General features: G+C 38.1%; 1 protein-coding gene across 4 annotated transcripts in view; it reads right to left on the bottom strand.

The window, feature by feature from the left end:
• Nucleotides 1-14,580, bottom strand: part of ptprq (protein tyrosine phosphatase receptor type Q) — a 56,425-nt gene that overhangs the window by 29,898 nt on the left and 11,947 nt on the right. For all 4 annotated transcript variants that reach the window (XM_026914018.3, XM_053235184.1, XM_053235183.1 and 1 more), the window contains exons 15-26: nt 14,292-14,389; nt 12,617-12,782; nt 11,383-11,643; nt 10,419-10,579; nt 8,290-8,401; nt 5,643-5,869; nt 3,029-3,098; nt 2,708-2,907; nt 1,856-2,093; nt 1,489-1,617; nt 534-680; nt 73-239 (exon numbers count right to left, since the gene is read on the bottom strand). In XM_026914018.3, the coding sequence (XP_026769819.3) occupies nt 73-239; nt 534-680; nt 1,489-1,617; nt 1,856-2,093; nt 2,708-2,907; nt 3,029-3,098; nt 5,643-5,869; nt 8,290-8,401; nt 10,419-10,579; nt 11,383-11,643; nt 12,617-12,782; nt 14,292-14,389 (1,976 nt within the window). The remainder of the gene's footprint in view (nt 1-72; nt 240-533; nt 681-1,488; nt 1,618-1,855; nt 2,094-2,707; nt 2,908-3,028; nt 3,099-5,642; nt 5,870-8,289; nt 8,402-10,418; nt 10,580-11,382; nt 11,644-12,616; nt 12,783-14,291; nt 14,390-14,580) is intronic.

Genomic DNA, 14,580 nt, shown 5'->3' on the forward strand with positions numbered 1-14,580 from the left:
TTTTCCTCTTCATGCTGTCCACAGGGGATGCAAACTTTTCCACACTTCCTGTGTAGATGTTTGAGCGTTTACCTGCTGCAGTCCTCGGAGTGTGATGTCCTGTACGAGCGTCTCATGGTGCAGGACGAGGATACGGTAGCGAGTAATGAGTCCGTTGGGCTGGTTGGGGATTCCCCAGGACAGATGCACAGACGTTGGGTCCAGAGCTACTGCTCTGAGATACAACACTGCACTGGGGGCTAACAGAGATGTGTACAACACACACACACACACACACACACACACACACAAACTGTTACATGCTGTAAATACAACACAATGAAATGATGTTCAAGATTTTCTCCAGTAGGGGGCAGCATATGCTAGAGAAATGAACCGACACAAGCAGTCAGGAACTGAAGCAGCATCCAAGTGATGTGTACTGTACCCTTACACTACTATTATACACCAGATATTTCTGTTAGCACCCCCGCCTTCCTGTGTGTGTATGTGTGTGTGTGTGTGTGTGTGTGTGTGTGTGTGTGTGTATATACCCTCTGAAGGTGTTAAGATGCTGGTTTCTGCAGCAGGCCCAGTGGCTCCAGCTGATTTGGCCATGACGAAGATGTGGTAGCGTGTGTATGGAGTCAGTCCAGGGTAAACGATTGTCTGCTCACTCGTACTGTTCTCACTAATGAGACCTAAAACACACACAAAACAACATTTCTGTTCATTTGTGCTGTGTTTGTGCTACTACTGCTAAGACACTATTTTATTCTGTTTTATTGTTCTGTGTTTTTTATATATTTAAGTTGCTCTGTGTATGGTGTGTCACCTTAACCAGTGCTGCTAGCCCCTTCGAGTTCTGTTAGGTCCGGTTAGTGCTCATTCTTCTCTCGTTTAACCATTAGAGAAGGAAGAACTGTACTAGCTATGCAAATGATGCTATAACTATAGCACATGCTTCTGAACTCATCACCAACTGCTCTACACACATAGTCTTTACTAGGGGGATTAATTAGCATGCAATAAGCTTGTCTTATTAACTTCAAGAGAGAGAAAAAGAGAGGATGGTGAGGGAATGACTGTTTATAGCTGCTAAAACATAAGTGATAGGAGGAACTAACTTCTCTCATGGATGTTCCATATATATATATATATAAACGGTTTTAAAAAAGTACAGTGTCATTCTTTAATAAATAAAAATTTTGGATGTGCTGTTATAGGAAACTTCAAGATAACCTGCTTCCCATCGGGCCACATTGCACTACCCTGTTGTTGCTTATTTTCCTGTAACAGCACATCCCAGAGTGTTTTATTACTTATATGTTACCTATGATGATGTAGCCTAGTCAGTTAGGTTTCCAGGAAATTCTGGGAAAAAAGCCCTTCCACGATTTTAAATTCATTTTTTTCAAAGGTGAGAGGACAGAGTATGAAGTAAATAGCTGAATATTTGTGGTGCGGTTGCAGTGAGATATTGGGGTGATGTGTGATTCAGGAGGCTACCTGCAGGGCCGTGGAGTTGGACAATGTAACTAAACCGTCCTGTGATGATGGCTGGAGATTCCCAGGACAGAGAGAGAGATTTCGAGGTGATGTTCCATACAGACAAATTCTGTGGAGAATCTTCAGGGGCTGCAACACACACACACACACACACACAAGTTACACGGGGAAAGCTGATCACTGTGCTGGATGGAAGGTGAGTGAGGGTGAACACTGGCTGAGTGTTCTCCTTCTGTTACGCAAGAGCAGAGGAAATTCAGGCCAGTGATTCTGTTACAGGCTGCATCAGTTTATGTCACGTGGACCAACGGAACGGAAAAGGAAACATCCATGCAACATGTGTGTGTGTGTGTGTGTGTGAGCATACCAGCCTCTGGCATGCGGACCATGGTGCTGGCAATTTGTCCCTCCCCGTCACTGGTGAAGGCAGACACCTCAAACACATAGGCTGTGTAGGGGCGGAGCATGTCCATTCCCACTGTGATTGGCACATTCCAGATGGAGGCGGGAGGAATGGCCGACATGGTGAGAGGTGGCAATGCAGATGTTGCTACTGAGTTTACGGAGGGGCTTGGAGTTCCACGGGACAGGAAGTCTGCAGCATCCTACAATACACACACACACACACACACACACACACACACGCACACACACAGACATACACACACGGCAATAGGGCAAACTGTGATATTTTTAATTAAGTAGACATTGTCTACTATAATAATAATAATAATAATAATAATAATAATATTAATAATAATAATAAAAGCTTTCACAACAGACCAAGAATATTTTTTTCCTTTAGTTTCACTGGCATATTTGTAGTTTCTGTGTATATTTCTATTAAGTCAACTCCATAAGTATTGGCAAGAAGGTAGGCAACAAATGAACCCAGACATTGTCAAAAATCATTCTCATATGAGCTCAGTGAGTCAGCTAATGGAAAAACACTCGCCCTATCATCAGGAGTTCAGGAGTTTGAATCCTGACGATGTTACAGTCAAGGGAACAAAACTGGCCATGATCTCTCGGTGGGAGGGGCATACTCTCTCTCCCCTGTCAGTTAGTGGTAGTGGTAACAGCCAATAGCTCTCAGAATGACTTGCCACATATATACTCTTTTTTTTGGTCATTTTTCATGACCAAATAATCCTGTAGCTGATTGTAGAAAAAGTGTGTAGTCTGTAGATTAGATACAGTGAATACAATGCAGTCGTACATTGCAGTGAGGCAGAGCTCCGTTCATGATCTCCTCGGCGTTGAGCTCCAGAGTGCGGACCGTCTGCCCCGTTCTGGCGTGTTTGGCTTTAACTGTGAACTTAGTGATGAGACCATTGATGCGTACCGGTAGAAACCATTTCACTACCACTGAGGAGTGATTCTGAGCAAAAGCTGTGAGGTTCGTCACCATGCCAGGAGCTGCAGCAAAACAGATCCACACACACAAACACACACACAGGCAAACTTTAAACACTAAACCTGTTCAGCACTTAAACACCTACAGGTACAAATTGATTTAAATATAAGCAACATTTCTTACGGGCCTCTGCAGTTTTGAAGTAAAGTGACTGGCTGAAGGGTCCGACTCCTGCCTTATTCACTGCTGCAACCTAACAGGAGAAGGTAGAGTCAATGTTAAATAATAAAAACATACAGTTAAACTACACACACACTTTCTGTGCCATATGATGTTCTGAACTGAAAAAAAGAAAGAAAACTAAAAACAACGGATGTATTGCTTTGTCGATTGAGACGTCATGGCTTTAATGAATCCAGTAGAGAAATAATGGAAAGCCCACAGGGATCTATCATACATCCATAGATCTTTTTACCAGATAAATAATTAAGAGCAAGTGAATAATTTAAAGAGATCAATGGAATGGATGTCACTGGCAACTTTCCCACAGACAGTTCAAGTCTCTCTGCATGTCCACTCTATACTGCACTTTACACACATTCGATTTAAACACACAGTAAGTATCTTGTAAAAATTTGTAGCTATTCACCTGTAAAATATATTAAAACATGACAGTAATGCAACAAGCACTAATAATATAAGAGAAGCAGCCAAAGCGAAAGCAGAGGCATGCGTCGAGACTGGGATCCTGCTGGATTCAAGCGAAAAGTTGTGGGAGTGAATGGTTTTTCCTCTCATGTGGGCGGGAGCAGGCAGTTAGATATGAAGCTTGTTAAACAGAAAAAAGCATTAACATGGGAGTGTATTGGGTGCTTATGTAGTGCTGTGCAACACATTTACCGCATTCATTCATTCATATTCAGTAAACGCTTTACCTTTTTCCATGGTCACAGCGATTTAAATGACTAAATTGTTTATATTTTGGGAACTATGTTCATTAGAAAATATCATGGACATGTACAAATCAAAATAATAACTGCAGGAGCGGGCAGAATTGGTCAGAATTCCTTCAGTCTCATGCTCACCTTTACGCAAAAGCACAATTTATCACAGAATGAATTTTAAATCCTAGCACTTGTTTGGTATTAAAAACAGGATTAAGTGTTTAGCTTAGCCCTTTAAAGTCACAGTTATTCCTTCTTTTCTGTTGTAAATATATATTCATTATTTCTCCCTTGTAACTTATAAAAATAAGCAGAAAGGTTCTGAAAAAAGTGCAGCTTTCTAAATTTCACTTGATTCCACATTTGTGTTTGTCAGAATTGCACTGAGATTTTAAAAATGATGCTGTCAGTTATCATCAGCCTTATAAAAATGTGTGTATATTAATTATTCATAGATCGTAAGTAGAGAGGTTCTATTGAAAAGGGATGATCCTAAGCTTTTAATCAGTATCACATTTGTGTTTTACATCGACAAAGAAGTTATTTTGATAGATTTTATTATTTTGTGGTGAAAGAATTAGTGCATTTTTTGTGTACATAGTGCATACATCTTGTGTGTACTAACGCCGACCATCCACATGCATTTCAGGAAAGTGAATTCTGATGAATTCCAAAAGTGTGAATATCGGAATAACTGTTTGAACTGATGTTTGAATATTGATGTGCACCATTTCTTTTTTAACTCCTCAACAGTTGAGCAAGTTTGTTCCTCTCTGAACATGGCCTTTTGAACATGTAGTATTCCCATCATTATGAGAACTACTACAATTCCCACCTTCTGACTGGAAAAAATATTCATGTCAATCTCTGAGTCGGAATTAGGGAATTTGCTGTGTACATGTATGTATGTACATATAAATAAATAAATATATATATATATATATATATATATATATATATATATATATATATATATATATATATGTACAGTACTACGTAAAAGTCTTAGGCACCCCATTTTTTTAGTACAAACTTTGTTACAGATTTTTATTTTATGACTTCTACATTATCGAGTCAGTACAAAAACATGTTAGATTTTCAAACATTAGTTTTCCAGCACAAAATTATATATTACAGAAAAAAATGTTTGTATGTCAGTAAAGAAAGCAGCATATTACATACGAGACACTTTTCAGACAAAAAACATAATGAAGGCTGCTGAGTTTCGCTGCAAAGAAGCAAGGCCATCAAAGTCTCCAGAAGAGCTGTGGCTGCTTCTGCAAGATGCTCAGTAACACTTACAGCTCATTTCTTTATAAAACTGCACAAATTGTACCTGGGACTATTTTTTTTTAAAGCAAAGGATCATCCCACCAAATACTGTCATATTCATTTATTACTGTTTACGGCTCTTTATAGTATTTTTTTTATTGTAGAAACATTTAATTTCATTATTTTTGAAGGCATCTTTTTCTCTACAGCATTTCTTTGCATGTGCCAAGAAATGTATATGTTAGTTTTCCAGTCTTTGCAGTATTCTCTGACATGACATGAATTCAGCATAAGCCTTTAACTCAATGAATAATTTACATTCAACCATGTGTCCAAATGAACAACACTAATAAGTTAGCACTACCTTTAAGCCTTGTAAGTTCTGTATATGTGTGTGTGTGAGTGTGTGTGTGTGTGTGTGTGTGATTGTTCTGTTCAATTCAGTCCAATTTTATTTATGTACTGCTTTTAACAATAGATATTGTCACAAAGCAGCTTTGCATAAACCTGAATGTAGATTTAGATCACTAATGAACAAACCAGAGGTGAAAGTGGCAAGAAAATATAATTCAATATATTACCTTAATATTATACGTGGCCCCCGGTGAGAGTGTGTTCAGCAGGGTTTCTGGGATGTCCAGGTTCTTCGTGACATCAGTGAAGGTGGAGTCAGGATGTGGACACATTTCCTTGTATCTGATGACGAAAGAGTGGATGCTCAGGTCAGGTGGAGGCGGCATCTTCCACGAGAGGAGGATTCCATTCGAGCCCACTCGCTCTCCTTCTGGTTTAAAGGGTGCTGCAGGAACTACACATATATATGCATGTTATTACGTATTATAAGTAACACAAACACTGACATTAGGACTTTCCTGCCACCAATAGCCTCTAGCTGCATGATGGCACAAAGTTCCATTTTCAGAGTCAGTATAATGTGAGCTTTAGGAGACTTAAAATATTTTTTGTCCGTTTTTATCCGTCTTTTTATTAAACTAGATAATAAGATTAACATTTAGAGTGAATCATAACATTTAGAGTAAAAAGTCATCGTCTGATATCTTCATATGTATGAAGCACTTCTTTTAATCAACACGTAAGGAATTAAATTCTCTGTATCATGCTATTATAGGAAAATAATCAACAATGCATGGTATGATGAAGCAGATAAAGTTACTGTTACCACCCTGAAGTTGATTATTTTCCTATAACATCACATCCCGAAATGTTTTATTCTTCTCATACCACAGCAATTTGCCAATGAGTTAAATTTTTCTTTTATTAATGAATGACGCATCATACTTTTTATCAGTTTATAGTTACATTTAATGTTGTAGAATTTCCATTATAAAGGTAGCTCTTGTTTTCACTTATAACAGCTGTAAACAGTTGTTCGCTCATTTTTTCTCTGTCCTTAAATGATAAATGCACTTCTCCTCACAGTAAATAAATGGCTCCTCACGTTTTTTTAAGCCACTGTGTATGTTGTTATTATAGAAATGCTAATGTATTTGAGCGAGCTCATTAATATAATCCTGTGAAAGTTAATCAACACCTTCGGACCAATCAGAAAAAGGACTCAAACACAGTGTGGTATAAATTTATTTAAAGCTGTATTCCATTGCAGAATTGTTGCTTAGTGACTTTGATTTCCAAAGTTACAGCATTAATGAAGGTTTATTTCCGACCACTGTATCCACCCCTGCAGCCATCAAAGCTTAAAGTCCTGATTTTTTTTACATGCAAACTGCTAAACTGACACGAGTTTCACACTGTAGTGCTGCAGGAGTGCAATGTGTTCTGGAAATACACAAAAAACAAATAATGTTTTTAAATTATTTAGATTATTGCTTAATAGTTGTCCATGCTTGATAGATTTTCGTTAATGAAGGTGCTCTCTATGAGCTAATGACATATTTTTATGCCTTGTCCACTAGGTGGTGGAGACATGGTGTTTTCGGGTTGTCCATGCGTCTGTGCGACATTCTCATATCTTCATATCGCGATATCTCAAATACAAGTGGTTGAATGTTTGTAGGATTTATATGGAGTTATCACTGTAACCAGCAGATAAACTGGTTAGATTTTGGAATTGATGCAAACAGGGTCAAGGTCAGAGCAAGGTCAAATGTCTGAAATAATTTTTCTTCAATAACTTCCTTCCTGTTTGAAGTATATTTTAAGGGTATTTCAGGCTGCGGGCATTGAGTTCTACTTGTGGGGAGTATGTTTCCATCCTCACACCTTTCCATGATGATCTTTTTCTTTTTCCGGTAAATTTGTCATTTTTAAAAAGAATCAGATCAAATAAGGTACCAATTTCACTCTAATTCAGACTCAACAACAAAAAAGCAAAAAAATCTAACAACAAAAAAGCAAAAAAGCTAACTCTTATTATTACAAAAAGGAAATTAATTGCCTGACTAGCAGTCCTGGCATTAAATTTACTCATTATTTCTTTCCAGCGCTATCGTGTGACTGAGCATTGTCTTCATGATCGTCATTGCCAGGTCCTGAATCATGGCCCTTTCACAGAGTGTGTGACAGGAGGATCAGCTTTTAAGCAGTTAGAGAGAAGCTCTAACGGGACACGATGACGACGACAGCACTGGTACACTCTGAGACTTCAGGAGAAAGAGCAACTGACATGCACTTAATCTGAAACTTACACCACTCAAACTGTACTCTTTATCAATAATACATAAACGCTTTTAAGCAAAAAAAAAAAAAATCACGCCCACATAACCTCACTGTCAGTTTACATGGAGCACTATGATAAAAAATATTGAGTAACCCAGATTTAAAGGTGCAGTATGTGGTGTTTGGAAGTGTTTCCAGACATGTAATATACATGTAATTTCAATGTATGCTTAAATTCATTTCAGGCCTCAGTTTACAGTTTTCCAGCCCAGAAACTGGCTCCACCCCCAGCCAGAACAGAGCTGCACAACTCTGTACTGTTCCTTATAAGGCAGGTCACAAGCCTTGGACAGTTTATACAGTGGAGGTGGAGTCAGTCTGAGGGAAGGGGGAGGCTTGTCAGTGTTTTCATTGTAAAGGCAAATCACCTCAAAGGCTGCAGCAGGGTCTGAAAATTACTAACCGCTGCTTTAAGATAAGTTTTAGATCATTAATATTAAAATTCTGTTATAAAATGAATACACAAATGTGCAAGTGATAAATAGTGATTGTTCACACACTCCTAATACACACGCACACACACGCACTCACCCGATTCAGTGGTGGTGATGGAGCGGCTCACAGCAGAGCTCAGCCCTGAGGAGGCGACTGCACTGACTGTTACTGTGTACTGTGTTCCTGGAGTCACACTGGACACATTGGCCTGTGAGACACACACACAAACCACATACAACCAAATAAAGTATTAGAAGAAAATCACAGATCAAAGGAGGATCAAAAGTGTACAGCATTGAATTAATTTGCATAATCATCTTCCTGACCTTAAATGCTCAAATCTCATAAATGAAGGCAAAATTTTCTTAACCACAACACAAATAATCACCTTTACATTGATGGCAGAAAACAATCGTAATTTTTAAAATCATATATCAGATATCCACAAGACAAACTAGCTTTAACTACAAATCATTCTTCAGTCTCTCAAATATTCCATGCAGAATGCTCATACAGCTCTACAACAAAGAAGTTGCCTAATTTTATGTAATATTTTAATTATTAAGGCCTCTGATGATTTCTAGTCAAAATTCTATATATCTCGAACAGTTTCCTATTTTGGCAGAGGCTTCGGCAGAGCCTCAGTCACGATGACTAAACATTTAAAATGAAGGGATAACCTTAAAAGTACAATACATACATTATATTCTGTATATAATATATAAAATATATACTAGAAATAAATAAAACTTTGAATGCAATTTAGAACCTTAATAGAAGACAACATCAAAAATAAAAGCAGAATTATATACACTATTTATCCATAATAATAATTTTCAAGATGCAGAAAAGACATGAGCGCTTGTTTTAAGTGTGGTTTTAAGTGTGTGTGACAAAAAGACCAAAAAAAACAAACACAAAAGAGAAAAAACAGGCAGACAGGCAGATAGATAGATAGATAGATAGATAGATAGATAGACAGATAGATAGATAGATAGATAGATAGATAGATAGATAGATAGATAGATAAAGCTGCATTTTTAAAGTGATGTATAAATGTGTGTGTGTATGTTTGAATTTTTATCTAAAGACAGCAAAACTGCCTCACCAAATGTCATAATCAGACCTTTATATAGCTTATGCGTATATCCTTTACTGAAAAATATCAACAGCACCAAACATTTCAAAAAGAAAAATAAACTTGATAGTCAGTGGTCAAATTGTAGAATATGGCTAAAAGGGATGCTGGGTTCGAACCAAGGTCAGGATGAATCTGATAAAAGGTTCTGTAAAAAAGCCTATATGGCTTAACTAGCAATGTTCGTCCTAAATGTTATTAACTCTTATGACACAGAACAAAATACCACAAGTCATATGAACCAGTTAGATATCCAACCACATCTATATTGATATTACACACTAATTTAATAGCCTAAGGTGAGTGAACAGATCTTGGATTAGTCTTCACTTTGCCCTTTCTGAGTGTGATAAATAACAGAGTAAAGTATAGTATATCACACACTGACATAAATTCATGAGATATAAAAGCAGGATACCAGTTTGACAGGATTATTTTTGTCATTTCGACCCCTGACTGGAGGGACCCTAGTGTTTATCATGATGGAAGAAAATTATAATGTAGCCTACAGCCTACAGAAATAAAAAAAAAAAAAAAAAAACTGAGCTACATCAAAGATGCATAAAGAATCAGTCTCATCTTAGCACCATGAATTGAACTGTGAGGTGTCTTGAGATTCTTACATCAGCCCATCAAGCACACTGAACAGTGTGAGGAGAAAGAAAGCACACTGAAAGAAAGCCTAGGCCTACCTGAACGCTGCCGATGCTGACACACAGGCCGAGCAGCACGAGCTCACACAGTGGCATAGCGGCACCTCACAGAAAGAGAGGAACAAAGCGAAGAAACAAGCCAGGCCGTGATGGACGAACTCTCCAGGCATCAACCAACTACTCCACCACTACAACTAAAAGTCATTAAACCTTAATGGTCCTCTCTTTCTTTCCCTCTCTCCCTAACCTTCATTGTCCAACCTTCCTTAACTCCGCCCAGTTGATACAGTTACCCTAGCACCTGACACCTGGCACATGAAGGCATGAGAGCTGTACAGCTGAGCGCTTACGTTTTAGGTGTGTAAAAAAAATAAAACCACATAAACATCATGATTCATAGACATTTAGTAACATAGCATGAATGCCATGCTGACCTGTACATGTCCATCTGATGTAGTTATCACGATCACATTGCCATGGTCTGGGGTAAGCTGGACCGAATAGCGCTGGTAACATCCAGAAGATGGCAGCCAGGAAAGAGAGAACGAGCGAGGAGACACACTGACCACACACACGTCTTCAGGAATAGCAGGGACTGAAAGATACATGTACAAAACACACATACTTTAATATATATGCAAAAATACTACACACCGCACAAAGTATTTTGTTGGTATTAAGGAAATAGTGTTATTAAAACTTTCTCCATCAGTATCAGGTGTCATTCTTCCTCCTCAGTCACTGTTGTGGTCATCTGTGGTGTACCTCAAGGCTCCATTATAGGTTCAATCTGTTTTCCCTATTTACATTCCTCCTGGGCTCTATCATCCAAAAAACATCTTATTTCTTATCTTTATTTGAGACTGAGGTTATTTTCTGTGGCCTTGAATAGTCTTGGTGCCTTGCAGCTCTGTGTCAAGCAATTCTGAATTTGAAATAGTTTTTAGGTTTCAAGCTTACATTAGGCCTAAAATTGAGCTATATATGATACGATCTTTAGTAACATTCCATGATTTGGAAAAAAAACTATACATGACTACAGTTCATCAAACAACTTTTTTTGTGTGACCATCACCTCTTCCGTACCATCACAATATTTGCCTTCATACACTGCCTTCTTCAGATTGATTCTGCTCACAGAATTCTTTTGTTTGGGCCTTCCGAAACTCATATTTTTGCTGGAGAATTTATGAAAGCGTTATCTCAAACTGTGTGTTAACTGTGCTTTATACATAAACCTGAAAGTGAAACCTGAACTTATCCTTGACCTTTTTAAGCATCTGACGTTCCGTTAAGGAGAGAGATTAACTCTTTATTAATATTTTTCAGCTTTAATACAATACTGAGGACGTTAAAATGAGTCATGGCTTTTGAAAAGCATCCATTAAGCAGTGTAACCTGTGTGTACGGTAAGAGTGGCAGCTGTCCCGCTCTGCGTGTTCCTGACTCGTTCCACAGTGGTGTTGTAGGAGCAGCCGTCCCGCAGGCCACTCGCTGTGTATTCCTGAGTGTCTGTGCTCACACTGTACACCCAGCGGTGTGAACCGTTACTGACTGTCACCCTGTGGAAGTCAAAATGGCCGACACCCACGTCCCAAGCCAGTGTGACGGACGAGGAGTTGAAGTGTGACAGAGAGAGAGAACACACACCTGCAGGACCTGAAGGAAGGTTCAGCCAAAGAACAATAACAAATACATATATAACAAGTATCTACTAAATAAACTGCTTAAATTAAAGTCACCTTAAACTGACATTTATTATGATTAAATCCTTTTGGGGGAAATACATCTGATGAGTCACTGTGAAAATTGTCACTTCTGTAACTGCTACATGCAGCAGAAGGTCTTATACCATCAGCGCTGTTGAATTCTCAACTCTGATTGGTCAAAAGTAGTGGATTAATTTTCTACAAGAGCAGCTCTGACAGTAGTTCTGGCTGTAAGGCAAATCACTGTTTTATATTAATGCGTTTGTTCCGATACACTATTGTTTCTATGGTATATAATTTTCTACCATGTAAATATTGGGAATTAATCAACTTTGGTAAATTTGATAAGAGTAACTCTGCTGCACATCAGACCACATCACACCACCCCATCATTGATTATTTTCCTATAGTAGCACACCTCCAAGTGTTTTATTCCTTATATAAATTATGTAAGCTAAACATGGTCCAATATGCAAATACATTTCATATAAAATATTGCTTGTCTTCTGTTTTCCTGGGATTCTCTCATAATAAGTGTGCAATTCATTCATTCATTCATTCATTCATTCATTCATTCATTCATTCCTCTTTAGTGCTTTTTGCTGATCAGAGTCATGGTGGATCTGGAGCCTATCCTGGGAACTCTGGGAAAGAGATGGGAATAAACCCTGAATGGGATGCCATTCCATTGGAGGGCACCATGCGCACACACACACACACACACACACACACACACACCCACACACACACACACACACTCATTCACACCTGGGGCAATTTACTGTAGCCTGGCCAATCCACCCTGTTTTTTTTTTTATGTATCAGCACATGCTACAGTGTTGAGATCAGTTATGAGATCAGTCATACTTTAATTACGAACTGTCCCTGATGGAGTAAAAGCTCTATAATGGTGGAACTCTTACTAGTGGAGGTGTTCTTGCTGACAATCCGGCTGAAATCTTTCCCCAGGAAGGACTGGATCTCAAACTTGTAATCACTTCCTGGGATGACGTCATTTATCTTCACGTGGTTGCCGTGGACAATGATTCGGTGAGGAAGAGAAGTGTCTGTACTGAGACCATAAAATAACTGCAGGGGAAGAGTGAGTGAGATGGATTAAAGTATTCCTGACCTCTTGTTACGGAGATTACAAAATTTGGGTCAAATATGTTGCCACAGCACATAACTCTTTTAAATAACATGACATACCTTATAGTGTCATTGAACATGTACAATGAGATTCAGTGTGTGGCCCCACCGAAGCTACATGTATGGTTACAGGTATATCAATAATTACTATACATTTTATACATACTATACATACTATACAGTCTGTTTAACATACAGTCTGTTTAACATACAACTAAAATCTGACAGCACAAACATGTTTGTCCTACCATCCTTGTAAGGACTTTTCATTGACATAATTATTAATGCAGCTAATTAATGTTATGTTTCACCTAAATCTAACCCTAACCTTAACCTCAGTAGCCTAAAGGAAACTTGTGGCTCTTTTAGTTTTTTAAATACATGTTGTACTTTTTGTGTATAAAAAAAAGACATTTTCCTCATGAGGACCATCACGAAGTCAAAGGTGTCAGATATTCCTATCCTTGTGGGGATGTTTGGTCCCTATCAAGACATAAAAACATGCCCACACACACGCAGGCTTGTTTTTTGTCTCTCGCTGTGTGGTATAAAGCGTGTTTGGGGTTGTGTATTATTGAGGGTGTCAGTAACCTGAGCAGGTAAGGCTGTGAGGCGTTGCTAGGCAACGTTTGAAGTGAGGCAGTTAATATGAAAGTTTAAATAGGGTGTCCTGCTTACCCCAAAAACTCTCTCAATGTAACACATGTTGCTAAATACACACAGAATTGCAAAATTCTTTTACAGGAAAACCTTTACATGGCAGTCGAATGCAAAAAATGTATACACCTTTACTTCAACATGAAGCGCTCTCCTGCTTTTTTAATTTTTAAACTTTTTTAATCTAGCTAGCAGTTTTTTTCCAGTTTTTGTTTCTAAAACTCTTTAGTTGTGTCTTTGTTTGTATTTTTTTTCCATTTCTGAATGACGGTTTACATTGTTGTCATTTTTATATCTTTTAAATTCATTCTCCAGGTCTGTGAAAATTTTTTTAGGTCACGTCAAAGCCTTTTTTCCTGCTTTTCATTCACAGCAAACTGCTGGAGAGCCTGTTTCAACTTTTCCTTCCCTAAATATGAATTAACAAAGTAAACCTGTTTTTTAACTCAGACAACTTAATGAGGTACATTTAAATAATTTATCTAGCACATGTCAACAGAATTGCAAATTTTTGAGCTTGCTAATAAAGAGAACTGCTGATTTAGACTCAGTTGCTGTAATATTTAAGCTGTATATCTGTAACGTTACATATTTACATTTTTGTAACATTTTTAATAGAAAAAACAGCATTAAATGAACATGCAATTCAGTTTTGTAGATAAACCCAGAAACCAAAAGGGGTGCAAACTTTTGCTCTTGTATGACTCGATAACATATGTGTATATCTCAACACTCCTGTTGGTATGAAATTTGAAAATAAAAGCATGGTGGATTTTGTGTATGTGTTCGTACCCTGTAGCCAGTGACTCGTCCCTGCGGTCGTGTCCACATGACGTACATGGCGTTTCCTTCCTGTTCTATAAAGGTGATGGCATCAGGAGGTGCTGGAACTGCAGCATAAAAACTGATAAGGAAGAAGAACAAATACAAATCACCTAGCTAAACATGGGAGTGTGCGTGCAAGGCACAAAGCCGTCAAGAGTATTTACATGATATATAATCAGTGCCATAATTACTGGCACCCTTGGTAAACATTTATTGTTAATTGGCTTAATCTCACATTGAAGATATGAAAGAAGTG

This window comes from Pangasianodon hypophthalmus, chromosome 6, assembly GCF_027358585.1.
Source record: "Pangasianodon hypophthalmus isolate fPanHyp1 chromosome 6, fPanHyp1.pri, whole genome shotgun sequence".
Taxonomy (NCBI): domain Eukaryota; kingdom Metazoa; phylum Chordata; class Actinopteri; order Siluriformes; family Pangasiidae; genus Pangasianodon; species Pangasianodon hypophthalmus.